This window comes from Clinocottus analis, unplaced genomic scaffold (genome assembly GCF_023055335.1).
Source record: "Clinocottus analis isolate CAN_PGR_092001 unplaced genomic scaffold, fCliAna1.0.p SCAF_13, whole genome shotgun sequence".
Classification (NCBI taxonomy): Eukaryota; Metazoa; Chordata; class Actinopteri; order Perciformes; family Cottidae; genus Clinocottus; species Clinocottus analis.
In genome coordinates, this window is record NW_027175854.1 from 16,967,242 (window position 1) to 16,993,917 (window position 26,676).

The following is a 26,676-nucleotide window of genomic DNA, read 5'->3' on the forward strand; positions in this document are numbered from 1 at the left end:
ACAAGTGTGAGTTCTGTTCGTGTTTGACACAACTTGTCCTGTTTTTGTGCATTGAAGTAGCTGAAGGACACAAATTAATCTTTATTTTTAAATGCACTCGACTGTGAACAAAGCACGGCGTTGTTTCCGAGGGCGCTCTGTTCTTTGTCTGAAGAAGTTCGCTTCCAGTAATCGAAGGGATTTAATTATCTCAAAATGCAAATTAATATAAATTGCTCTGCACGTAAAAGTACAATGTCCTGGTTTATTTTTTCTTTACAGCGTAACTGCATTCAGAGCAACATGGTCGTTGCTTTGGCGCCCTCCAGTGGGCAAAGATGGGAAGTACAACTTTGAGGTACTTGTCTTTATTAAGAGGTAAAAGTATCCAATATTTCACCAAAATAGCGAAGGAAAAACGTAAATGAATCCACATTTGAATGACAGAACTTTTTTTCCTTCTTACCAAGCCCTCGATCATCATCTCAAATGTCCCAGGACCCCACAAATATACTTAAATATACACGAACGAGCAGCTACGACAGTAAATGACTGCGTTCACATCGATGCTTCAGTTTTAACAATCTCATGTCACATTTAATAAATTCTTAGGAACAGGATGAACGAGTATTTTCAGATTGTAGTATTATACTGGTACTTTTACTTCTAAATCAAGCTTTCTACAGGTAAATTCACTTAAAATACTCCAAACAAGCTGCAACCAGCAAACCGTATTACACACTGCTAACCTGTATAATTGCAACACATCAATATTATCAACATCATGTATATATATTTATATATATTATCTGATTTCAAGGTACATAAATCACTCAATGAAATACCCTGTTTGCACAAACAATCCGATACAAAGTGCACAAATAAAGTCGTTTCGAGTCGACTGCGTCACATTTACACAACTGCTGTTTTTGCATTTAGAAAAAAATAAATCTATTAAAGCTTACATTCAACAACAAAACCTTGGGAGGGTTTGTAATCATGGGGCAGTATTAACTATCTTACAGAGGTGGTGACCCATGCGTCATATTAAAATGGCACACACACACACGCAGCACAAGTTGAAATATAAACATATTTGGCACCATATTTTTAGCATAGAACATAAAATATAACTTGCAAATACAACATTGTTAGTACACGGAGGTAATATTTTGATTTTGGCACGATACAAGACCACTTCAAAAATAAATTATAAAAGCATATTCATCCGACTTATTTCCCGCTCAGTCTGCACTGAAAAGGTTTGTTTCTTCGTTTAAAGGTGAGAATAGAAACCGAATTCCTCAACGTTAAAAACGTCTGAAAACTACGCGACGGCGGCGAGGAGGAGAGCGGCGCTTCCTTCCTCGAAAAGTTTTAAATTGTTTGCATTTCTTCGGCGCCACAACGAGTGATGGGAACCAATAAGTCGAGTATGACTTCTGTAAACCCTTAAAGCCAAATCTAACAGACACAATCATATATATACATACATAAATATGTAAATATATGTATGTGTATATTGCTCTCTAGAAGGAATCCTACGTCCTTCCTGCTCAAAGCGGGGGTCGTCCTGGCCTGTTCAAACCATCTTGACAAACAAAAAGCTGGTATATAGATATAAGATTAATAAGGTATTCAGTAATACTATGTTTATTATAACATCTCGTGTATATTAACATTGATATATAGATTATTTCAACATTATGATATGAAAGTATTTATAAATTGCTATGAATATAGGCGGCCGCCGCTGTGGACCAGCCGTCGGCGCCAGATATAACATAATAACTAATCTATTGCTTATTTTCCGTCCAAACAAATAAACGCCTTCGCACGCGGGGGAGGGAGGGGGGAGGGGAGGGGGGAGGAGGGGTGGGGGGGCGGGACCCCGGTGCCGAAACTCCACAGTGAATAATGGATTGAAGCCTCCCATGCACAGAGAGGTTTCAACGCAGGTCGAGACTGGTTTTCAAACAGGCCAGCGTGAACCTTCAAAACCTCAGCATGCATGCTAAGTGAGTGGGACAGCGCTCTCTGGTGGACATGTAGAAGTATGACGTGTTGTAACGTGGACGTGTGCGCAGTGAGAGCACATCAGAAACACCGAAGAGCTCATCTCGAGTGCTGAACATCGATCGGCGGTGAATAAAGTCGACGAGGGGCCCGTTCGCCCCGTAGACAAAGTGTTGCGCAATCTCCCCGCTTTCTTGCCTCCAGCGCACGTTTTACCTCGCGTGTATTTGCACCGACATATATATTTAGATTCACATCAGGAGTCTATCTGAAGAGCAGCAGAAACACACACTTGTATACTCGTATTGGACAGAAAACAAGGAACAATTCCTTCGTTTGGTGGCGCCTGTGTTGACCTGGAGTCTGTGGTGGGGGAAGAACTCCCAGCTATGTGATGCTCGTCAGAGTTTAACGCCTCAGGCTTGACCGGCAAGCTGCCCTGACCCCTTGGTAACTCCACTGTATCTTCCACAGATGTACCAAACCACCAATCAGAACCACCGAAACCCCCCCAGCCCCTTCCCTCGAATATATAGGAACAAATACGCAACACTAACTTCACATGTTAAAGTAGCCTGGCTCCAAAGACGTGCAGGCAATGTCCACCATCACGGATGGCTAATTCACTAACAAGTTCAACGACAAAGAAACGAGGGAGCTTTCGCAAAGCTCCGTCAGAAATAAGGAGCCATTTTTATATATATATACTTTAAAAAAAAACGCCAGTGGGCATGCCCCCCCAAAAAAGAAAAGAAAAAAAGGCAAATGCCTGTAATCTTATTCATAACATAACTCCACGTTTGTCTATGCAAATTCACTCGACACTGGAATTGAGAAGCTCACAATATCCACAATCTGCAAGGGAAATAAAATAAAAAAAGAAGCTGCGATGAAGCCATGCTCTAAGTCTAGGATTAGTCACCAGAACGATCACGTCAACTATCTGTAATCTACAACCCCGTTCACTCTTTTTCAGTAACGGTTCCCTTCGACATCTCTGCTCTGACTCCACCCTGCGCTGACCTCGCTGACCTCGCTGACCTACGTTTGACCCACCGTGGGAGCGGCGCAGTGACGTCAAAAGAAAGAAAGACATTTTCGCGCACCTCGATAATGTACAGCGATGGCGGGCGGTTCACCTGGATTATGACGAAGCCGGCGCCGTCCGGACGGAGCAAACTGCGGCCGACGCGGCGGCCGAGAGCATGTTTGTCTCCCCCCCCGAAGCTGAGAGGAGACATTGAGACGCCTGAACCACGATTGAGCCGTAAATGAAGCTTTTTAATGGTCCAAAGAGCTGCCCGGTTGCCAAAAACTGTGGCACCTTAAAGGGGAAGGGGCCGGCCGGCCGGGGGGGGTCTAGAGGCCGGTGAGGTCCACGATGGCCTTGATGAAGATGGTGTCGTCGCGGATGTACGAGTTCTTGGCGTCGAGCTTGGAGAGCGGGCAGAAGAGCGGGCAGCCGCTGGCGATGTTCATCTCGCTCACCGGCCGCTGGAAGGAGGAGGACGTGACGTCGGGGCGAAAGGCGTCGATGATGTGCTCCCTGTTGCTCTGGTCCAGCAGCATCAGAGTCACCTGGAGGAGAGAACCACACCCGAGGGAGAGAGAGAGAGGGTGATACATGAATAAAAAGCTAATTATTTGTACTTGTTTACCTCTCCATCAAGATACAATCCTGTTTGTGATATTAAAGGCACATAGAATCATTCAGAAGAAAACTAAACGGTGATTTTATTTGATTTTCCTGTAAATTTACTACTTTAATCCAAGTTCTCTGCTCCCAAATGTCTGACTTTAATCTCAGAAAGACCCTTTAATCTTTCCTCTGCAATGTGCTACATACAGCGTCGTATTTATACGTTTCACCCCGTCAAATAAATACAAATTACATCGTGTTTAATTGATTTAAGAAGCCCGTTAATAAGATCTGTGTATTCATCCGGCAGTGTTTGAGGAAATAATAGATATCTGGACGTCGTCGGCTCAACGAAAAGATCGTTGAACTTTTTATTTTTTCACAAGATAAATAGTGTAAACAGGTGAGCACATTATATAAAAGCCTTGAAAAGTGTTGTTCTGGATATGAGCTTTTAATAGCGAAAGAAAAATCCACATTCAAGCAGGAGGAACACCTGAAGGTCGATGCATCGCTGCACTTTCATCTCGTGACGCTTCTTTCGCTTCAATCTTTAATTTGAAGCCTCAGAAAACAAACCGCACGAGACGCAATCATGCATTTTTCATCGTCTTTGTCTTCTGCGTTTCATTAATAAATGAGGCGACTGCAGGTCTTTTACCTTCTGGTTGAAAGGCCACTTGAGCAGAGCGTCGCTCAGCCCCCTCATCACCACGAAGAACAGGGACAAGTGGCTGCCGCGCCCGGTCCCGTCTCCGTTCAGGTAGATGCGCAGACACATCTTGTAGCCGTACTTACTGGTGTAGAAGGCTGGAGGGAGGGAAGAGAGAAAGATGGAGGCAGAGGAAGGGGGAGGGGCTTTAGTCACGTGCAGACAACGAGGCTTCTGTGATAAAGGGTCGAAAGGTTGAAACGTCTAAAACCAATTGTTGGCTCCAGACCTCTTTTTCCCTGTTTGAGTTGTTGTAGGAACCCCAGATTAATTCCAATGCTTGTGTTTATTGTATGTATTTGTTCAGCAAAGTCTTGGGAAAAAAATGTATATCTGCAAAATAAAGATATTTTGATCGTAAGTATGAACATCCAGCATGATATGAGCCAGATTCCTCAAAAAATGACTCCTGGAGCGGTCAATAAGACACCTTTTTGGAAAGATTAGGACCTAAAGAATCAGAATCTGCAACAAAAATCACAATAAAACAAAGTCTTGGTCTGTTAGGAAGGAGTTTCAGTCAAAAAACTGTGTCGTTTGGTTCAAATATGAAAAAAAGTACGTATTTTATGTCAAAAGATTGTCTGAATGGGGCATGCTGGGTCTTAAAATGGGAGCGGGAGAATTTTCACACGGTTTCCTAAAGGCTAAGCCAACCTTAAGCATAGCATCAGCTATGCTGTCATGTGCATTTTGAATCCAGTGTATCCGCTGTGACCTCTGTTATTGGGTTAAGCTAGCTGCTAGCTTCAAGAGCTAGCCGTAGCCTGCGTTAGCGCGACTTCCTTACTGTGTCCACGAACATCTCGTTACCTGGTGAAAACATGGCGGGGGCTCGACCCGCGATGGCGTCCTGTCTCTTTTTGGCGAAATCGGAGATCCTCCAGACGAAGACGCCGTCGAAGGTCGTGGCGGACATTTCCCTCAGCCGGCCCTCCATCTCAGCGACCGTGAGGTCCTTCAGCCCCACCGTCCGCTCCAGCTGTCGCACCTGGACAACCAACACACACACGCACACACACAGATTTTCCACTCAACACAAACATGTGCATGTACATGTTGAGAGGAGCGCATCAGTGTTCCAGGATCACTTTGATGAGACAGAGCTGAGTCTTAATAATGACAAAGAAGTAGATTATGAAATATATAAAGTGAATATCAAAGGATTTTGTCACTTGTAGTATTATTCTTTTTTCTTATTTGGGGGAGTATCGTGCTCTCATGAAACTACAGTTCCCACAATGCTCTGGTGGACGTAAACAGGAAGTATAACATCACTATGGATTCAGTGAGTGATGCTGTGTTTTAAGCCCATTTTTATTTACATGTTGAGAAACTGGCATCATTAAAAGTCTGCAGAATTAACTACGAGCAGCTTCTGTTAGCATTGTACACATGAATGTACAGACAACCACCACGGGGCGACGTTGACACTGAAGAAAACCTCAAAACGTGATGTTTCTCAGGCAAGTTCTGCAGCGATAACAAGCAGGGTTTTCTCTATAGAGATCACACATCCTCAAGAAGAACTCGCGGTCTGAACGTACGCGAGTCGAGTCGTGATTTCAACGCTGTGGCGATCGTACCTTGTTGCTCAGAGCCTCGATCTTGTCCTGATCCAGCTTGTGCTGGCGGTTGCCGGCTTCCATGGTGGTGGCGAACCGCTCCACCTCCCTGTTCAGCACGCACACCACGTTCTCGAACGTGCCGGACTTGACCTCGAGCTCGGTGCACCGGCGGCCCAGCTCCACCACTTTGGTCTTCTCGCTGTGGAGCTGCAGCTCCAGCGCCGCGCCCACCGAGCTGGGCAGCGGCGTGAAGGAGGTGGACACGGACAGAACGGGCGCCAGCGGGGGCAGCGGGGGGAGGAGGAGGGGAGCCGAGGCGGTCGGACCGGAGGGGCCGGAGCTGGAGGATGAGGAGGAGGCGACGACGGCGGCGGCGGCGGCGGCTCCCTGCACGGGAGGCCCAGAGGAGATGGTGAAAAGCTGGGAGACTCTGGCCTCGAGCTCCCTGAGGGCCTGCTGGAGCTCCACCAGCTTGTGTCCGGCGAGTTCCAGTCCCTGGGGCTGCAGGCCCTCCATGCTCACTTTCATGCCCATGATGTAGTGCAGCAGCAGGTTGAGGTGCTCGTAGGCGAAGGCGCGCTCGTGGTCATGAATCTTCTCCTTTTCCACCTGCAGAGAAAAAGGAGAAGACGGAAGGTGAACGAGACTTTTGTAAACTCACGCAATCTTTGTGGTGTTTTGAATTGATGAAGCTCAGGAGGGAAGATTTAAGTTGGGGTCTCTGTTTCCCGATAATGTGCATACAGTCCTCATCTGAATGTGTGTGTGTGTGTGTGACAGTCAGGCTACTTACGGATATGTCACATCCCACGACATGAAATCGACACGGAGTCCTGAATTTGCTGCAGAACTTAATGTGGTCCACATACTGGAGAACAAACGATGACAAAACGTTAAGTGTCGCGTGTGAACTTAACAAAAGAACCCAGGATTTCAATGAACAACATTCATCGCTGTTTAGAAGACAAGTAAAGATTTATTTTAACACTTAGTCTAACCGTCTGGATGAGAAAATACTTTCTTTTGAGAAATAAGCATAAAAAACAAAAATTAGGACAAAATAATGCGAAAATTGAGTGAGAGGAGCGAGTATGCAAACGTGTCTTGTCTAGTGACGATCTGTATATTTTATTCCATCTGTAAATTTAATATTCTTTTTTACCGCAAATTTTTTTCTTAAATCTTTAATCTGTTTATTACCGTTCTACATTTGAATTTATATTACTTGTTTCTTTTTATCTTATTACTTGTGAGCAGTGCTGCTGTAATCCTGTAATTTCCCCATTGAGGGACTACTAATCTAATCTTATTTTATCAAAAGTAACAGAGTTCACGTTTTGTTATTTCATATTCTCATACAAAAATACCACCTTTAAAGCAAGAACAAGTCACAAAAATCTTTTGCAATCTTTCCCTCTTGACCGAATATTCTCTCATCCAGACGGTTAGAAACGTCTTCCTCTCGGAAAAAAACAAATGTAGAGACCGTGCATACACACACACACACACACACACACACACACACACACACACAATAAATACGTGTGTGTGTGCACGCCGTGTCTGCGTGTGTTTTCTCCAGATTCACCTTTTCTCTGGGTATTTTCTTCTTGGCGCAGCCTTCGCAGATCATCGGGTACTTGGGACAGATCTCATCGTGTGCCTGAAATGTAGAAAACAAACGGACGGCGTCGCCGTTCAGGACGCATGGAGAGCAGCTGTGACGCGCTGCGGCGCTGCGACGCGCTGCGACGCGCTGCGACGCGCTGCGACGCGCTGCGACGCGCTGCGACGCGCTGCGACGCGCTGCGACGCGCTGCGACGCGCTGCGACGCGCTGCGAGGCGTCTGAGTGACTCCTCCCTCACCTTGATGTTCTTGAAGTGGAACGGCTCCTTGCAGTACTTGCAGTTGAGCGTCCTCTCCGGGCACTCGCGCTCGTTGTGGCGCTCCTGCTCGTTGAAGCGAATCCGCTCTTTGCAGGACGGACAGGGGATGATCATGAACTCACACTTCCCCTCGTGGAGCAGCTGTAAAAAGAATAGATTTCAAAATAAAATGAAAAGAAGTGGAGAAGCTTTGAGTTGTTGGAGTGTTTAAGTACAACTTCAGAGTCAGAATCCGGTTTATTAACAATTATGAACATTTAAGGGATTTTCTGTGGTGTTTTGGTGCATTACAGAAAACTGTAAGATAAAATATACATAAATAAAATCAACAAAGAACAATATGAATATGAAACAAATACTATTAAAGAGAAATTTAAACTGTATCTGTTTTAAAAATAAGAGTTGAGAAGTTGTATAAGTAGTAGTGTTCAGAGTATGAAGTATTATATATATATATATATATATATATATATATATATATATATATATATATATATATATATATATATATATCTTCATCTGCAATAATACAACAGAATGTATTATTATTATTATTATTTATTTAAATATGCTTTGTACAAACATTATCTCTCTCTCTCTCTCTCTCTCTCTCTCTCTCTCTCTCTCTCTCTCTCTCTCTCTCTCTCTCTCTCTCTCTCTCTCTCTCTCTCTCTCTCTCTCTCTCTCTCTCTATATATATATATATATGTATATAGATGCATAAATGTACGTACAAAGACATGCAAAATAAAGGAAAACTAAACAATAAAAACAAAACATTAAACAAACGCGTAAAAATGCAAAAAAGGGAAATCCTGAAAGAAGGTCAAAGGTCAGAGGTCAGCTCACCTCGTACTCTTTAATGCTGCCCTTCCAAGTGCAGTTTTCATTGATGCAAACGGCTGAAAGGTTTTCGACCTCGCGTCGCACGGCGTTGTCGGGAAACGCCTGAAGCACCAAGAGAGAAGAGAGAGAAGTTTCTCCAGAGGAACGAAGATCAGCTGAGTTCAGCTTCAACACCCGGAAGTCTACGAGTGTTTTAGAGCAAAGAAGGAAAACGTTTGTCCTGCATGTCTGCTGCTCAGAAGTAAAGCTCGAGGCCGCTCTAGTTTTCCCGTTTCTGGCCTGAGGAAGACTTGAAGCTACAGAGCAGGTCCTTTATGCTGCAGTTTGCAAAAAAGAAAACGGAAGAAAAATGTATGTTTTGGATTCATCGTCACTGTGTTTGGCCAGAAAGTTAAAAAAAAAGAAGGATTGTAGTGTTTTGGATAAATAAGTATCAATACCTATACTGAGTATAGTACTTAAAGGTACTTTTAATATATATATTTATATATAATAATGTAAATTTCATGCTACTTTATGCTTCTCTTTAATTACATTTCAGTTGTTGTACTTTCTCTCCACTACTTTTCTTTGATTACTTTTCAGTTTAGATCAAATAAAATGTGTTGTTAAAGATTAAACCATTGGTTTGTATTATAAGTATATTATATTATTATTTCTACAGTGTAGTATTATTACGTTTACACGAGTAAAAGATGTGAGTACTTCTTCCAGCACTGGCAATCTCCTCAAAGAGACACTTCCCTCTGGAAACAGCTCTCATGGTTTCATTTAAATAACCGTTTTAGGCCCAAAGAGGTCAAATGAATTAAAGAAAAGCAAAGATTAGAGAAAAGTCCTGAACATTGAAGCAGAACTTCTTCTGCCGCTCGTTAATCATCTCATGACCTCAGAGACGGAGATGAAGTAGCTTTACCTCCAGCGGCTGCAGCAGTGAAATACTGTTCACACATTGAAGCGTCAGTTTGAACAACCTGATGATCACATTGTTAGTATGTAGTACTACTTATAGTATTAGTATATAGTAGTAATAATAAGATATTAGGCTCAGAGACCAGCAGTTGGTGCGTTCACTTTTACTCTTTTACTCTCTTTACACAGCACGTCTTCTCCTTTAGACTGTTTAAACTGGTCAAAAGGAAACTGAAACTGGTTTAAACTGGTTCAAATGAAACTGAAACTGGTTCAAACTGGTTCAAATTGAACTGAAACTGGTTTAAACTGGTCCAAATGAAACTGAAACTGGTTTAGACTGGTTAATTGAAACTGAAACTGGTTTAGACTGGTTAATTGAAACTGAAACTGGTTTAGACTGGTCCAAATGAAACTGAAACTGGTTTAGACTGGTTAATTGAAACTGAAACTGGTTTAAACTGGTTCAAATGAAACTGAAACTGGTTCAAACTGGTTCAAATTGAACTGAAACTGGTTTAAACTGGTCCAAATGAAACTGAAACTGGTTTAAACTGGTTAACATGGAAATGAAACAAGTTTAAACTGGTTAACATTAAACTGAAACTGGTTTAAACTGGTCAAAATGAAACTGAAACTGGTTTAAACTGGTCAAAATGAAACTGAAACTGGTTTAAACTGGTTAACATTAAAGTGAAACTGGTTTAAACTGGTTAATTGAAGCTGAAACTGGTTTAGACTGGTCAAAGTTAAACTGAAACTGGTTTAAACTGGTTAACATGGAAATGAAACAAGTTTAAACTGGTTAATATTAAACTGAAACTGGTTTAAACTGGTTAAAATTAAACTGAAACTGGTTTAAATTGGTTAACATTAAACTGAAACTGGTTTAAACTGGTTAACATTAAACTGAAACTGGTCAAAATGAAACTGAGAGTGATGCAGTCTTCATTTAAACTGCTGTATTTAGACTGAACACATTTGTGTCGACTGAAATGTGTCTGACAATATATTTTCTTGCATGACTTTGTTTTTGAACGGTGCGATTATTGTACGTATTATTCTCATGTACATATTAAGTTTTGGGCTGTTGGTCACTTTTGCATCGACCAAAATAAATAAAAATGTATTTATACTCACACATCCTTGTTTCAAAATCGATGTCGGATCCTCAAAGATATCCTCTTTAATGCAGGCGCTGCACTTCTGAGGTCCATTACTGCAATAAAACAACATCACTTACTGAAAATCCAAAATATGCAAACGGAAGATACTACTTCGACACACAGCAGTATACAAAGTATTTAAAAAATAGCCCCGTGCTCCCTAGCTGCAACATTAAACCAATATGTATAATAAAGAAATATCATACATCCTGTATCGTTCTCAAACGGGCCATTCTGCATAAAGAGTACTTTTACTTTTGGTACTTGGAGTATATATTAATGCTAGTAGTACCATCGCTGCAGATTCCCCCAAAAATACAATATATTCTCCTTATTTTGATGATAATACTTGCGTACTTTGAATCCACGACTTTCACCTGCAACAGTATTTTATACATAGTATTGATACTTTTCACTTAAGTATAATATCTAAGTACTTCTTCTACAACGTCACGATACCCCTAAAAATACAACAATATAATAAACATCAACCAGAAACGAGTCATTCTGCATAACAAGTTCACTTCTACTTCCTCCTGAAGTAAAGATGTGAACGCCTGACTGTTTCCTTTGTACTGCTTCTACTCCCTGCGGCGCTGCAGCACACACACACACACACACGTGCGCGGCCACACACACACGTGCGCGGCCACACACACACAGTTTTACCTCCTCACCTCACAGTCCTGTTGAAGCAGTAGGAGCAGAAGCGATGGCCACACTGCGCCTGGAACGGCCGTCGGAGGATGTTGTGGCAGCAGTTGCACAGGTGCTTGTCCTCCAGCTTGTTGCCCAGGATCTTCTTGGGGAAGCCGGGCTTGTTGCTCTCCATGGACGAGGGAGGGGACGGCTCCTGCGTGGCCATGGTGTCTGTTCACGCGTCACACCTGGAGGCGAGAGGGAGGCGGGAAGGTGGCGGGAGGGCGGGAGGGCGGGGGAGATTTCATCTCGATGCAACAGTTAAGAGAGAATATGCATTTCCTGTTTTTAGCACTGACAACCTTTTATAAACGTGAGTGTGAAACCTCATCCTGCCTTAATAGCCAACATGGTCCACACCCCCCCACCCCCCTCACCCTCCTCCTCCTCTTCCTCCCCCACACCCCCCACCAGCTGGAAGGCCCACACCCTTTGTTTACATTTCGAGTATGCATCCCTGGCTCCTTCTCGTGCTCGACTTGGCCGCCACAGCGGACGCCGCTGCCTCCCCCCTTTCCGCCAGAGGACCGACCTCTCTGCTCAGCCGACCCGGTAAACGATGCTGACAAACCGAGCATCCATTGTCTCTCCACCCCCCCCCCCCCCCCCTCCTCTTCTCCCACCCCACCCACCCCCCCCTCCCCGCTTCCTTTTCCGCCTTTCCTTTCCTTGTCGCTGTTGCTAAGCTATCAGCATCCTTTTAGTCAGAAGTGGTACCCAGCGCGCAGCCACGCCCCTTTCAAATGTGAAGCTCGCGCAGCCCGAGAGAGAGAGAGAGAGAGAGAGAGAGAGAGAGAGAGAGAGAGAGAGAGAGAGAGAGAGAGAGAGAGAGAGAGAGAGAGAGAGCATCAACCGACTGGAAGGAGAGCAAGAACAGAGAAAAGAAGCCTTGTTGCTAACGTTGCAATCACTAGAGTTTGCACTTACCAGCGGGTGTTTTTTTAAAAATTTTAAATTTTTTTAGTCTAAACTGTCATCGCGTGCAGAAGGCTGAGGAATCACCTTTCCGGGTCGCGGGGAGTCGCGCGCGCAGCGGGTCGATATCGCACGTGGGTTCCTTCAGCGTTAGCCACATAATAGAGACGAGCTCCCCCGAAAGCGACGGCTGTTATTGTCCAATATCGCCATTGCACTTTCAGGCTGGCTGTTACGTCATGCGGCGGGTGGGAGGGGGCGGGGGGAGGAGGGAGGAGAGGGGGCGCACGCGGGGTTGATAGGCAGACGGGATGTGGAGGCGCGCGTGCCATTGGTTGAGAGCCCCACGAGGGGGCGGGGCCTCTTTGTTGGGAAATAAACATCCAGATAAACACTTTCTGTATAAAAGCTAAAAAATGTTTATGCTTTTTGCATCTGTTTAATAAACACGCTTTCTTCATCCTGCAGCCCTTTTTATATTAATATATATTTACACATTTATTAATGGGAGTGTGTATATATAAATATACATTTATATATATATATATATATATATATATATATATATATATATATATATATATATATATATATACACGCATACACATAATAATACAATAATATAATTAATAATAATACATCTTGTTGTATTATCATAGATGAAGCTACCCCCTGTAGCAGATTAAGTATGTGTATGTGTATATGTATATGTATATATATATATATATATATATATATATATATATATATATATATATATATATATGTGTATATATATATGTATATATATGTATATATATATATATATATATATATATATGTATATATATATATATATATATGTGTATATATATATGTATATATATGTATATATATATATATATATATATATGTATATATATATATATATATATATATATATATATATATATATATATATATATATATATTATACTTTATACTCTGAACACTAGTACTAGAAAAGTATCTTGAATCTTGACGACCACACAGGTGTGTTAAATCACTGGCAGATTATGATCCTGCAGTCATAATAAAATCCAGTCGTAAATTTGCTGACGTTAATGCTGGGAACCATATAATGTCACCTGTACTAATGGGAATAATAACACATGGTTCTGCATGAACAGCTGCAATAAAACCAACAGAAGGTGAATAAATGTTTATATATGTGTCTATAATGTCTATAAATTTAACGGTTTGTACACTGAGGAACAACACACATGCTCAATTTTTAACAAGTGATGCGTTTTTGGAGTGTGATAACAAATATCATAGAATATAATCTGCTCTGCAACATTAAACTGGCAAAAAAAATCTAAAGATATGATTTCTTGTTGGCTCTATTGTTTGTCTTTACCATGTAAAGTGCCTTTATCACCCTTTTTAAACGCTATACTAATAAAATGTATTATTATTATTATTATTAATTTACTTCAGATGCAGGGAGTTTTTGTTGTTGTAATTAAGTATTTTTACTCTGCAGTATTGCAGCTTGCACTTCAGAAAACTGTAATTAAGTATTTTTACACGGTGTTATTGCTGCTTCAGGAAACTGCTCTGCCGTCCAGCACCAGGACTTGTGATTACATGACTTTAGACTTGTTTGCATTAATTTGTTTATGCTCCATGTGTTCAGACGTATCTCGGCTGCTCCCATAAAAAAAAGCGAAATACAAATTCAGACCAACAGAAACTTTATTCGAGTCCTTTATTCACAGACAAACGACAGTTTAAAGCACGAGCGCTTTCTCTGCCATCGCTCCTGAAATGACTCTCAGGTCTTTTGATCCACAAGAAATTAAAGTTTCTGTGGAAAAAGGAACATTTTTTAAAACTACGATCAGCTGAGAAGCTCTGGAATAAAACCACTGGTTCAAAAAACTTAACAAAAAAACTATGCAACGTTTCACCGAGCAAACTTCTACTCACTTAAGCAGCTAATTTTCGCACTGTAACAATTAAAAGATATTGAACTAACAATCAATATCAGAGTGTTTTTTTTACATCAATACAATTTAATTGACCTTTTTAAAAATGTTTGGAAAACATTGAAATATGACCTTTGGATCTTAAAAAAAAAAATCCCACTATTGAAAAATACACAATGAAAGCCTGCAGATAAATACAGCATGCGTGTATAAATACACACATGAATGTTCACTTCACCAACACGCTGCTCAGTTTTCCCTCCTGCATAACCGCTTTCTCTGAAAAAGTAATAAAATAGTCCTGAGTGGAACGAGGAAAGAAGCTATTATTGCACAGTTTAAGTTAAAGTTCAATCTGCTTTGAGAAAGCTTTCTGTGTCGGCCGTCTGGCAACAAATCCATCACCCGACGCGCTCCCTGCGGATCTCCAGTGATAAACCAACATCCAAAGAAACAGAAAGGTCTTCCTCTAAGTCTCCTCCAGCAGCTTCCGGAGGCTTCTTTGAATCTAGGATTCAGAAACAAGAAAGGACATCTGAAAACATGCTGGGATAAAAGATTATTAAACTCATATTACTACTTCTACTAAATTCTCTTGCGGCTGAGGAATTTCTTTACGCTAATAAACGTAACACACGGGACTTTTTTCTTTTTGCTGAGCTGAGAGCTGGACGAACCTTTTCTAGCTTGAACAAGTTGGAAGACAGCTCTCCGTAGATCTCAGCGTTCACGTCTTCCTGAGGCCGGCGGCTCACCGCGAGTCTGCAACGACCGACACGTTTAAATCATGAACCACCGTGAGATGTCGCAAAAAAACACACAAAAAAACAGCGGGAGTATGAAGGTAGATTTGTGGTTTTTTTACCTGAGCAAATTTCTAGTTTGTAAGTAAAATACCTCCAAATCTTTGCTTTAAAAAAAAAAAAAAAAGCTCTAAAAACTAAATTTTGCTCTCAAAAAATAAAATATGCACTCAAAAAAAATCTCTAAAAAAATGAGAACAAGAATAAAATTTCCTCAAAAAAAATTTGCTCTCAAAAAAAATATTTCCTAAAAAAAGAAATTTGCTCTAAAAAAAATTTGAGAGCAAATTTCCTTGTTTTTTTTTTTTTTTTAGCAATTTTCTGATTAATTTTTTTTAGAGCAAATTTCTTTTTTTGAGAGCAAATTTTAGTTTTGAGAGCATTTTTTTTAGATCGTTTTTTTTTTTTTTGAGAGCTTTTTTTTTTGGAGCAATTATTTTAATTGAGAGCAAAGATTTGGAGATAATTCACTTACAAACTAGAAATTTGCCCAGGTAAAAAATACACAAATCTACACGTTTGTCCCATCGACGGCGTGGGAATATATTACTCTTACTCGTTGTGGATGTGTTGCCCCGCGGACACCAGGGAGTTCAGGCGGTGCTCGAGGGCCACGATCTTGAAAGCCATGTAACAGGAGGACAAGACGAGAACGCTCACCCTGTGAAGAGACAAACACACACGGTCAGACAGCCGCCGACACGCCACCGAGAAGCATCGCCTCGCGCTCGGCCTCGCGAAAAGGTTACTCACAAAAACAAATAGAGGAGCAGGATGGCTTGTAGGGACACGGACTGTGAGGGCTTGTCTGACAGCTTTGTCGACCCTGCGGGGAAGAAATATGAAATATATGTCATGCATTGGAGGTAAAGATTGAAACAGCTGACTTTTAGTTTTTTACATTTAGGTTTTTGTGTGAATTAAAGCTTAAATAGTGATCAAAACACACAATGTCTAAGAAGCAACACGCTGAAACCATATCGCATGTCATCTTTTCATACCGTTATTAACAACAATAGATAATCCATTTTTTGCCATTTATAAACTGCAATTATTTATTTTCATGCTCTCGCATTTGCGCGATACATGTGAAGTTTAGCTTAGCTTAGCATAAAGACAGGAAACCAGTTGGAAACAGTTAGCCTGGCTCTGTCTAAAGGAAACGAAATCCACCCATCATCACCTCTGAATCTCACTAATCAATACGTTATCTTGTCTGTGGCGGTGTAATGACACCCAATATTCCTCCTGTTTCCAGTCCTTATGCTAAGCTAAGCTAACCAGCGGCCGTAGCTTAGTGTTTACCGTACAGACGCTCAGCAGGAACGCAGATAAGAGTATTTTCCAAACCAATCATTCACATGTACATTGATTACTTTTTCATGACTGATATTCTCAATCTATCCGTCTTCTGGGAGTCGCTGAACAAAGTTTGATTTAACTCAAAGATCTAAGTACCGTTCTTCAGGGCAGCTCCGTGTTTTGGACTCTGAGTTTGAAGATGGATGTCGGCGTGGACGGAAACCTCGGCGCTCTTCACTGCACTCAGAAACGTGTCCGGGAGGCCGGCGAAGTCTGCGCAAACAAAAGAGGAAAGAACTCGTGACCGCCTGAGTACATAGCACAACGAGACTCACCAAACATCTTTAGTGCTTCATGTTTGCTTGCAAGATGAAAAGAAGAGATGTTGTTTGTCATTGGATAGGATCATCGCTGCTTTCAAGCCAACTGTCTTTGCTGTAACACAAATAAAAGCCTCCGTGGCTCACGTTTCCTCTGGCTTCCCTTCAGCTACGTGCAAAGTAAAGGCTGCCTGCCACAGTGACACCTGACACCCTGCGCACATTTGAATGGACGGGGAAAAGAAAAGGGGGATGAAGAAACACAGAAAGATGAGGATGCACACACACACACACACATACACACACACCGGTTATTTTGTCATAATCCGGAGTTTGCGAGCCGGAGCTGCTGCTCTCCATCATCTCCTGACGCCTCTGTTGCACGACGCCGTCGAGGTTGGAGAAGTCTGCAGAAAGGTCCTGCAGCGCACACGCAGCCGACACACAATGTACAATGAGTACCACACACAGAGAAGGTATTGTGTAACACGAGGACAAGTAGATTAAAATCACAACGGAAAATACACAAAGACAATACTCCTGACTGACCAGAGGAAGCGACGACGGGCATTTCACCCTGAAGCTGTTCTCACAGGAGGAAATAGCGGCGCTGCAAGTTTTATCCACCTGGAAGGACAAAATATGTGTTTTTATAAACAGTTTTACAACAACAGAACACGCTATGAACACACAACACTTCATTATTATTGTCTCACGTGTTAACAAGTAGCTAGCAGACATGTAGCAGCATTATGTTTCATTTGGAGTTGTGTTTCTGGCCAATGAATATAAATAAGTCTCATATCGTCTGTTTTTGGTCTCCTCCACCTCCAGAAGGAAAGAGCTAGCGCTTTAGCTGCTAATGGCCGCCCTGTGTATTTGTCTTTAACTAGTTATATGTACTTATGGATAAAGACAGGCTAGCCAGCTGCTAGCAGTAGCTTAATTCATGTGTAGCATTAACACATTAGAGTTTTATCAATCTACTTGTCTGAAACGCATGAAAATACATAAACGTATTTTCACAAATGTCAAAAATATCTCTTACATTTTTAGCGGGTTAATGTTTTTAGACTATAAATTAGTGCAAAAGAGCCCATCGTAGTTTCCTGGAGGCCACGGTGACGTCTTCAAACTGCATTTTCAGGAAGCCGACAGTCAATATAAAAATAATGAATTTACTGTGATATGAAGCAGAGAAATTTGGGACTTTGGAACATGCAAACGTTTCATATTCAGGCTTAAACGATGAAATCAACCATCGAATAGTTGCAGATAAATGTCATGTCGATCTTGTTCACGGCACAATAACAATAAAGACTTATTCAAAAATAGAAACAATTCAATTCTGTTAATAAGACGAATAAGACTTTTACCTCCAAATGAACGCAGATGGAATTCAGGAGTTTGTAGGTGGTGTTTCTCGAGAGGAAGGAAACAAACACATGCTGGAAAAAAACATAAAAAACACGACGTCTTTGACTCAGAATCTCCTTCATGTGGACGTCAGATGAACTGAGTCCAACATCTTCTCACCTGGTCGCTTATCGTCTCGATCACGAGGGCGTTCGGCACCAACAGGGCGGTTTTAGTTTTTTTGATGAACGTCACAGACACCACCGGGATAGAAATCTGTAATGAAGAAGAAGAAAGAGGAGGAGGAGGAGGAGGAGGAGAAGATGGTGGTGAGTAGGAGAAGAAGAAGAAGAAGAAGAAGAAGATGGGGAGTAGAAGAAGAAGAAGAAGAAGAAGAAGAAGAGGAAGAAGATAGTGAGTAGAAGAAGAAGAAGAAGAAGATGGTGAGTAGAAGAAGAAGAAGAAGGTGAGTAGTAAAAGAAGAAGAAGAAGAAGAAGAAGAAGAAGAGGAAGATGGTGAGTACAAGAAGAAGAAGAAGAATATGGTGAGTAGTAAAAGAAGAAGAAGTAGAAGTAGAAGAAGAAGGAGGAGAGAAGAAGAAGAAGAAGATGAGGAAGAAGAAGAACATGGTGAGTACAAGAAGAAGAAGAAGAAGATGGTGAGTAGTAAAAGAAGAAGAAGAAGAAGAAGAAGAAGAAGAAGAGGAAGATGGTGAGTAGTAGAAGAAGAAGAAGATGGTGAGTAGAAGAAGAAGAAGAAGAAGAAGAAGAAGAAGAAGAAGAAGAAGAAGAAGAACAAGAAGAAGAAGAAGAACAAGAAGAAGAGACAGCACTATGACGTCATCATTCCCTCATGGGAGATGGTCTTCCTCAGTTACAGTTCGTACCTTGATGTCTCTGCCGAAGACTTTGGAGTGGAAGCAGATCCAGTTATCGGAGAGGAACATCTTGCCCTGATATAAGATGTCTCTCTGCAGGGCACAGGTGTAGCCTGTGGACACAAACGGAGCTGAGTTTCATCTCTTTTTTCCTCCTCGCGCGCGAGAAGAGAATCGAAACTCACTTTGTTTGAGGAGCTCCTCTCTCCTGATCTCCTTGAACACCTTGTGGTACTGCGCGTTTGTCTTGGATAACTGCGAACAGACGGGACGTTTTTATTTCATCAAAGTGTAAAATGCGATCAGAGTTTTCGGCTGATTAGATCGTCGGGCGTCCGTACGTGACTGTACTGGGACTTCTTCCTCTCGAGCTTGACTTCGCCGTCACTCGGGCTCGGCAGCGGCGGCAGCGGCGCGGCGAGTTTCGACCTGACCAACGAGAGAGAGGAGTTTGTGTCCATGGACGTATCTCTGGCGACTCTTTTGAAATGTCCTTCAGGTGACTCTGCGCGGCGTCAGCGGCGGTTACGCAAGAGCCGCTGACGCAGCAACAGTCCCATGTGTAAACATGCAGGTACACACAACCTGTCACAACCTCAGTGAAACCAATGAGCTGCAGCCACCATGAGGTTATACTGACAGGGAGATGTATTTTATAGTGTGTAGTTTCTTTAGGGGGTTGATAAATTATCATTTCAGCCTTTAATCTACCAGGGAAGATGCTTTTAAATTAGCTTTTTTTACCCTAATGACTCAGTTTTTATTCTGTAAGAATCACTGAGTCCAGTTGTTTTAGCGCAACAAAATATTTTGATTTTGTTGTCTTAAAACAAACAGCTATTCATTTTGTAATAATAACAAAGTGCAAATAGATTAAAAATAACAGTCTGTATTACAGCAGCATTAATTCCACTTATAGTTGCACATTGAATAACTAATGTTTAACTTTTGCCTCAATGAGACAACCTGTTTAAATACATAGAAAGTACAAACCCATTATTTTCTCGATTAACAGCGGAAAAAAAGGTGAAAAAAGACTAAAGGGACAACTTCAAAAATGTCTTTTTGTCGCCCAAATAGTCCAAAAAAAAGTTCCTCAAACAACAATGCATTGACAGACATGTTGAGATGTGTTATGATGCGTTGGCAGCTGCTCACCTCATGCCGGCTGCTTTCCTCTTGCTCTCTGGCGGCTCCGCCTCGGGGTCCAGACACAGCTGGAGGTCTCCAGGTGACCCTCCGCGCCTCCGGGCTCTCCTCTCGCCTCCATGGTCCAGCTCAGACCTGCAACACGTCACACGGGAACAGCTTCCCTCAATGCCTGCGCGTGAAGCAGCCGCCGCGGACCCAGCGGCCATCATTCATTACGCGAAAAACTTTCGTCTCCTCGATGCGTAATGCCCGCTATGCCACGTGCACGCGCCGCGTGCCTGTCCAAAAGCGCCGCGCGGTCATTTCAATAAGAAAAACTACAACTCCTCAGCAGGATGTGAATGCAAATAAACTAAACAATGCGTGAGGCCCGGAAAGGCATCCCGGGCCCTTCCTCTCCATCTTACCCGGACTTACCGATTCCCTCGGGAGTCCCTGTTGAGGAGCTGCTCCGGGGGGGGGAGCGGGGTCAGAGGTCTGTCCGCCGGCTCGGTCGTCAGCACCATGTTCAGCTCATATCCTCTTGCATCCGATCCGACGCTGGAGCTCCCAGGAAGCCTTGGCACGGAAAGTTTTTGAGTTTTTTTTTTTGTTTCGTTTGTTGGGAAGCTCGACTCGGTCGACCGAGAAGCCCAGTAGAGGAGGAGCCGGGAAGGGGAGGAAGAGGAGGAAGAGGAGGAGGAGGAGGAGGGAGCAGCGGGGAACATCAGGGAACAAGAGGGAAGAAGCCCGCTGGAGCTGTTTGCATCCTGTTATAAACACGGCACAGAAACATTATTCCCTGTAATATTACAGTAGATCAATAAAAAGCTGCATGAAGCTCTAAAAAGAAGTGCCGACAACTTCTGAGCAGCTGGTTCCAAACTGTCTTCTTGTCCTGACTTTTCAAACTTCAGGCATTAAAGTTCCGGCAGAGTGTGTTAGAGGGAGACTTCCAGCAGGGGGCAGCAGACACCAGGTGAGCGGGTCTCCAGGCTTTACCCCACGTGACCACCACACGCTTTAAAGATGGTGGACATCTGCTACACTACTGCACTTTAGTACTGGTACTTTTGAGGTATTGTACTTTATAAAACGTGTTTTACATCTCATATGATGATATGATATGTACTATTCTGGAATCATATTTGATCCAAAATGAGCACTTTTAAGTATATTTTGATGCTAAGTATTACTTTTAAGAATATTTTAATGTTAATATTCTTTTTTTTTTAATTATTTTAAGACAGGACTTTTACTTTTAAGTATTTTTACACTGTATTGGTACTTTTACTCAAGAATAATCATTGTACTCCATTTCTTTCTATATCTATTGTACTTTTTACTCCACTATATGTACTCGATAGCAATAGCTACTTATCCTAAAAGTTAAAAAAGTGTTTTACATAAAACAACAGGATAAAATCATAAAATAAAATATATAGTTAAAGATATTGTCTTGTCTGTACTTCCTGTCTTTGACCTCCAGGTGTTGATGTTGCAGCACTTTTTGAAAACATCAGTTATTTTTGAAGAAAAAAAAATCATTAAAGTTTCCAGGAGACAAAGCGATGCAAGCTAGCAGTTATTTAGCTCGCGGCTAGTTAGCCTGCCATTAATCATGGCTGACAAGGAACACACGGGGTCAAAGGTCAGAAGGCTGACAGCAGACTCGGTTACAAACCGCCTGCTTGTTCACAGCAAAGAGAAGCGCTGAGAGTCATGGAGAGTTTGTTTACCGGCTCACAACTACAAAGAAATGTGAGCGGAGTTGATGTAACGCGACGTTTAAAAAACATATTTTCATAGTGACGACAATTCACCGTCTGTAGTTAGAAAACAGTTACTGGATGAAATATGAACGTCCAACTGATCACAGTGAATGTCAAAATAAAAGTTTGAGTAAAAGTAGAAAAGTTCCACGTATCAAAAGTCAAGACAGATTATTGTTTATTGTGTATTTTTTTTAAGACGCTAACGCTGTTATCACTGATCAAACATTTTCATAAAGATGTATTTAATTTGGAGCTAATTATATACAACAAAATAAAGTGCCAAATTAGTACAATTTAAATTTAAATTAAGTCTTTTTGTCAGTACAAACAAAAATAAAAAAAATGTATTTCAAGGAATATTACTAATTTCCCAATATTTAGTACCAAATGACACAGTTCTTTTCAGGAAACTATTAGCAAATAACATGCCTACACAATAAAGATGCTGCAAAACAATGCAGTCTGTAAAAAGTAAAAACACTATCGAACATGGAACATATTGTTAAAAAATACACTGGAAATACTGGAGCCAAGCTAGCTGTTTCCCCCCGCTTCCAGTCTTTATGCTAAGCTAAGCTAACCCACTCATCACTGTAAAGCCTCACATTCAGCGTACAGACATTACAGTTCTGCAGGAAAGCAAATATTTCCAAAACTATCCCTCTCAAGGCTGATTTTAAAGAAGGGAACGGGGGTGAATATCAGATTCAAAGTGAAAGATGAGACTCTTTCTGCTGCCGTCGCCTTCTAACAAAACATCTCGTCCCTTTTTTTTCAGAGCCTGTCAGATATTCCAGCACAGAAATACAGAGAACAAGGCCGGCACAGAGAGGAGCAGGGTGCTGCTGTGTGGAGGGAGAGTGCACAGAAGAAGAAGAAGAGAAAAGAGAGAGAGAAAAATTGGTACTCGTGACGGGGGAAGATTGAAGTCCTGTTAAGTGCTCTGCTTGAAAGCATGTCTGGCCTCATTAGCTGTCAGTTGTAACAATACTGAACTGGCAGTGAAGACAGGTTGGAGTCTAGTGGTCATAAATCACTCCTCGACAGCCGCCTGACAAGCTGGGAACCAGTACACAGGCACGGGCACCCTCTCAGCCTGTCAAGACACCGCACAGGCACACTGTAATCTGACGAAAATCATCGCCCTGAAATTACATAGAGCCCGGAGAAAGGAAAGGAGGAAGAAGAAGAAAAAAAGAGGGCTGTTTTGTCAGAAGGAAATTGCTTCTATTTCACATGTACATGCACTCGTATGTAACCCCTGCATGGCTGTGTCCATTAGCTAAATGAGCGGTGGCTGCAGTGGCTTCTGTAGGGAGGAGGAGGAGGAGAGAGGAAGGGCGAGGAAGAGGAGGAGGAGGGAGGGGGAGTAAAGAGCAAGGCCAGCAGGTCATTAATCACGGCCCCTGACATGCAGAGCAGGAGGCCAAGGCTCCCCTATGCATACAGCTGCTAGGCCACACTCAATGCAATGTGTTGACCCTCGTTGTCCCACACACACACACACACACACACACACACACACACACACACACACACACACACACACACTGCCAGCGCCTGTGGCTCTCATCTGTCCAACTCCCTCTCCGTTCCTGTCACTCATTTGTGCTGTCGGACACCGCCTCCTCTTGACCAACCGCAGCGCAGCGCAGGTTCTTTTTAAAAAAAAAATGTTATAAACTTTTCACTTGAGTCAGTGAATGCAACGTTTTTTTGTTTAGTTTTTAGTTTTTTTTAGCCTCGCTATAACGTGACGGCTCCACCGCTTTGGTCCAGGTAATCTGGTGCAGACGCTCGCGTTCACCCCAGAAGATTAATCCCCTCGGTGATCCCCTGACATTTCCTCCAGCTCCACCGTGAGGTTGACATTTGTTTGTCAAAGTGAAACGTCTCCACGATTTATTGGATGGATTGCCATGAAATCTGCTACAGATATTCGTGCCGGCCTCAGCAGTACGTCTGTAAAACAAATAGAGCTCAAGATTTAAGAGATTAAAGTCGTTAATTTACAAGAGAAAAAACACTCGGATATTCAATCAGTAAAGAAGTAAATTCACAAAACAAAAACGTTCATATTTTATAGATTTGCAAGATTAATTCCACAGCGTTAAACGCTGCGTTAACATGAACCACCAAGTGCAACATATACTGATTAGTATTTCTGTTCAGCAGGAACATAAAAGATAATGTGTATATGTGTCTTTCAGGACCTTCGCCTCGCTCAAAAGAACATAAGAACGCTATTAGCGCCTTACTCGGTCCAGTAATCTTACTTAATATACATATTAATATTACATCGTATGAAATGAAACAACTTTGGTGAATTTTAGTGTTTCATCTCGAGCCAACGGTCGACAACATTCATCCTGCGTTCATGTTTCTTTCACACACTCGCCATTTATGTGTAAAAAAATCTGCCAAATAACTACAATTGTTTTAATTTTTCCAAAACTTTGCTTTCTGAACAAAAACCTTCAAAACTAACATTTCCTCAGCTGTTTAAAATGTGTTTGATTAGCAAATGTTAGCATGACGACAACAGTAGTCAGCACGTTAGCGCGGCCATTGTTAGCATTTAGCTCGTAGCAGCTCGCTAGCCTCTGCGAGTCGATCATTTTCACGCAGTATCTTTAGTCGTTACTCATTTCATGCAGCTAACACCTGGACCTGACTCCTCATCTGGCCGTTTCCCTTCACTTCCATCGGTCACACACCTCGGAGGGACCGAGCACAACCGATAAAGAAACTGGGAACCAAAGGCCCGGCTCAAAGGGAGGCGAGGAGGCGAGACGAGAGGTCACTCATTCACTATTCCCACCCACGTTTCCACAGTTCATCCCTCACAAAACCACCCAGCTTCCCTAATCTCTCGGTTGCCACAGCTCTTTTTTTTAACTTTATATATATATATACACGTATATATAAATATATATTTAAAAAGACACTGGGTATTGTTAGAGGTGAGGGCCGGGTCGGTTGGTCTGAGTGAGTCCCGGGTGCAGCTTGACAGCTCCAGTGATTAATGATGACAGACTGTGGCGCTGCTCCTTCATCACATGACAGGCCTTTAACCTCTCAATCAGCCTAAACCCCGTGCACAGAAAAAGAAGAAGGAGGAGGAGAAGAAGAAAAGAGCCGAAAGAAACGATGGGAGGAAGCTCAGAGACAGTGGAATAGTTTCTAAACATTAAAATCATTAAGTCACAAATTGCAAACATGTGCGGCGATACTTTGTGTGTATTGTGTGTGAGGTACGGATAGCAGACGTCTGCCGCCCAGAAATAAACTCCTCTGCTTTCATTTTGTCTTCTCTCCAGCTTTATCACTTCATCCATCATCCGACGATGAGGCCCTTTTTTTTTTTATTTTTTTAAAGCGGTCCAAAAATAAAGAGGACACAGATGTCAGCCAATGCTACGCTGATGTTTTCTAAAAACAAAACAGAAAAATAAAACATCATGAAGCCATAACTTACATCCAGCCACAGCCGGGGAGGAACAACACATTTAGACTGAGCTGCTCACAATATGTACTCGTGCTTTACTTAATTGTATGCTATTTGTATTTCTATTATTCTTTTTATATGCATTTGATAGCTGTGTAAGTTTACAGATTCAGACAATAGTAAATATAATTTCCGTAGGTTTAGCTACGAGCACCAAGAGTACGTAAACCAGCTGCAACATTTAAGTTATGAACGATCAATTATGACAATCAAATAGTGTAAATACTGCATGAACAGTATACTTTTACTTTTGGTACTTTAAAGTGAAGCGAACTCGTTTGTTCTTTTACTTAAACCTGCAGCGCAGAACTCTTGACTCCCCCTTCTGGCCGTGAGAGTAATTACACGTTACGGTTTACTAGTATCGTAAGAACTTATTTGTGTGTTATAAAAGTATACTTTGATTCTTATACTTCTGTACTTTTACTGAAGTAAAATATTGAATGCAGAACTTTTACTTTTACAGAGTACTTCTACACTGTTACTATTTTCACTTAAACGATCTGAATACTTCTTCTATTTAAGAATAGAAGTATACTTCTATTGATACTTTTGTACTTTAACTTTATTCAAATGTTTAATGAATGACTTTTACTTGTCGCAGTGTATTTCTACACTATTATATTGTATTTCAAATACCTAAGTCATTTAACCATTGTTAAGTTAAGTATACTTATATTCATACTTGTATACTTTTAATTACTTTAAATACTTTTAATTTTGAATACAGGACTTTCTGTTTAAGTATACAAAGTACTTTTTCCACCACTGTTTATGGATACTTTTCTTAATACTTTTGTAAATTTACTTCAGTAACTTTTTTAATTAATTACTTTTACTTGTATACTCCTACTTAAGTAAAATATATGATTCCCTCTTCACCACAGTTACAGTATACTGTACTTTGATTCTTACTAAAGTTACTTTTTGAATGCATGACTTACTTGTAAAAGAGTATTTCTACACTGTTATACTCTTATTTAAGTACTCCTTCCACCACAGTTTAAGTAGGTTGTTATAAATACTTTGGTACTTTGAGAGCAAGGGTATCACTTCAAACTGAGTATTTGTACACTGTTACATTACTTCAACTTATGTAAAAGATCAGAGTACTTCTTCCACCGCCTCTCGCTCCTCATGTACGCTGTTTAAAAAAAGATGTCGACAGAGGGGAGTTTAGTGGTGTGCAAGAGGGCAAACGCAATTATGGCTTTCTTTGCTAATGTGCATGGCCGCAGCTGGTTCTGATCTGGCGGCGCTCTGAAGGGCTCCTCGCTCAGTTGTCAGCTCTCATGCATCACAGACCCGGTGCTT

General features: G+C 41.7%; 2 protein-coding genes across 4 annotated transcripts; both read right to left on the bottom strand.

Annotated features, from left to right (window-relative positions):
• Positions 1-368: 368 nt before the first annotated feature.
• LOC137783726 (TNF receptor-associated factor 2-like) lies at positions 369-12,570 on the bottom strand. Of its 3 annotated transcripts, none has more exons than XM_068573996.1 (11): positions 12,428-12,570; positions 11,404-11,613; positions 10,701-10,779; positions 8,652-8,750; positions 7,782-7,943; positions 7,503-7,577; positions 6,708-6,782; positions 5,933-6,523; positions 5,160-5,337; positions 4,296-4,444; positions 369-3,573 (listed from the first exon to the last, which is right to left on the bottom strand). In XM_068573996.1, exons 2-11 carry the CDS (start codon positions 11,589-11,591, stop codon positions 3,355-3,357), a joined length of 1,815 nt encoding a protein of 604 aa, XP_068430097.1. In that variant the 5' UTR covers positions 11,592-11,613; positions 12,428-12,570; the 3' UTR covers positions 369-3,354. The 3 variants fall into 3 exon arrangements, with proteins under 3 accessions (XP_068430097.1, XP_068430096.1, XP_068430098.1); XM_068573995.1 differs by having other exon boundaries at positions 12,353-12,570; XM_068573997.1 differs by lacking the exon at positions 12,428-12,570 and adding an exon at positions 11,866-11,984.
• Positions 12,571-14,117: 1,547 nt separating this feature from the next.
• LOC137783727 (GRAM domain-containing protein 2B-like) lies at positions 14,118-20,876 on the bottom strand. The gene is made up of 14 exons (XM_068573998.1): positions 20,518-20,876; positions 20,107-20,232; positions 19,290-19,377; positions 19,134-19,203; positions 18,958-19,061; positions 18,251-18,346; positions 18,091-18,162; positions 17,264-17,341; positions 17,023-17,134; positions 16,551-16,667; positions 15,846-15,918; positions 15,649-15,753; positions 14,967-15,051; positions 14,118-14,797 (listed from the first exon to the last, which is right to left on the bottom strand). The coding sequence occupies exons 1-14, from the start codon at positions 20,805-20,807 to the stop codon at positions 14,759-14,761; spliced, it is 1,455 nt and encodes a 484-aa protein (XP_068430099.1). The 5' UTR covers positions 20,808-20,876; the 3' UTR covers positions 14,118-14,758.
• Positions 20,877-26,676: the final 5,800 nt, after the last annotated feature.

Bases quoted from the DNA above. Each gene is read 5' to 3' on its own strand.
- LOC137783726 (XM_068573996.1), bottom strand. From the start codon at position 11,591: ATGGCCACGCAGGAGCCGTCCCCTCCCTCGTCCATGGAGAGCAACAAG. The intron at 8,751-10,700 runs GTGAGTATAAAT...TTGGTGCTTCAG, and splicing joins CGATTTTGAAACAAGGATGT to GCGTTTCCCGACAACGCCGT. The intron at 6,783-7,502 runs GTGAATCTGGAG...TTTGTTCTCCAG, and splicing joins AGAAAATACCCAGAGAAAAG to TATGTGGACCACATTAAGTT.
- LOC137783727 (XM_068573998.1), bottom strand. From the start codon at position 20,807: ATGTTCCCCGCTGCTCCCTCCTCCTCCTCCTCCTCTTCCTCCTCTTCC. The intron at 19,062-19,133 runs GTGAGTTTCGAT...TTGTGTCCACAG, and splicing joins AGAGGAGCTCCTCAAACAAA to GCTACACCTGTGCCCTGCAG. The intron at 17,135-17,263 runs GTCAGTCAGGAG...TGTGCGCTGCAG, and splicing joins GCCCGTCGTCGCTTCCTCTG to GACCTTTCTGCAGACTTCTC.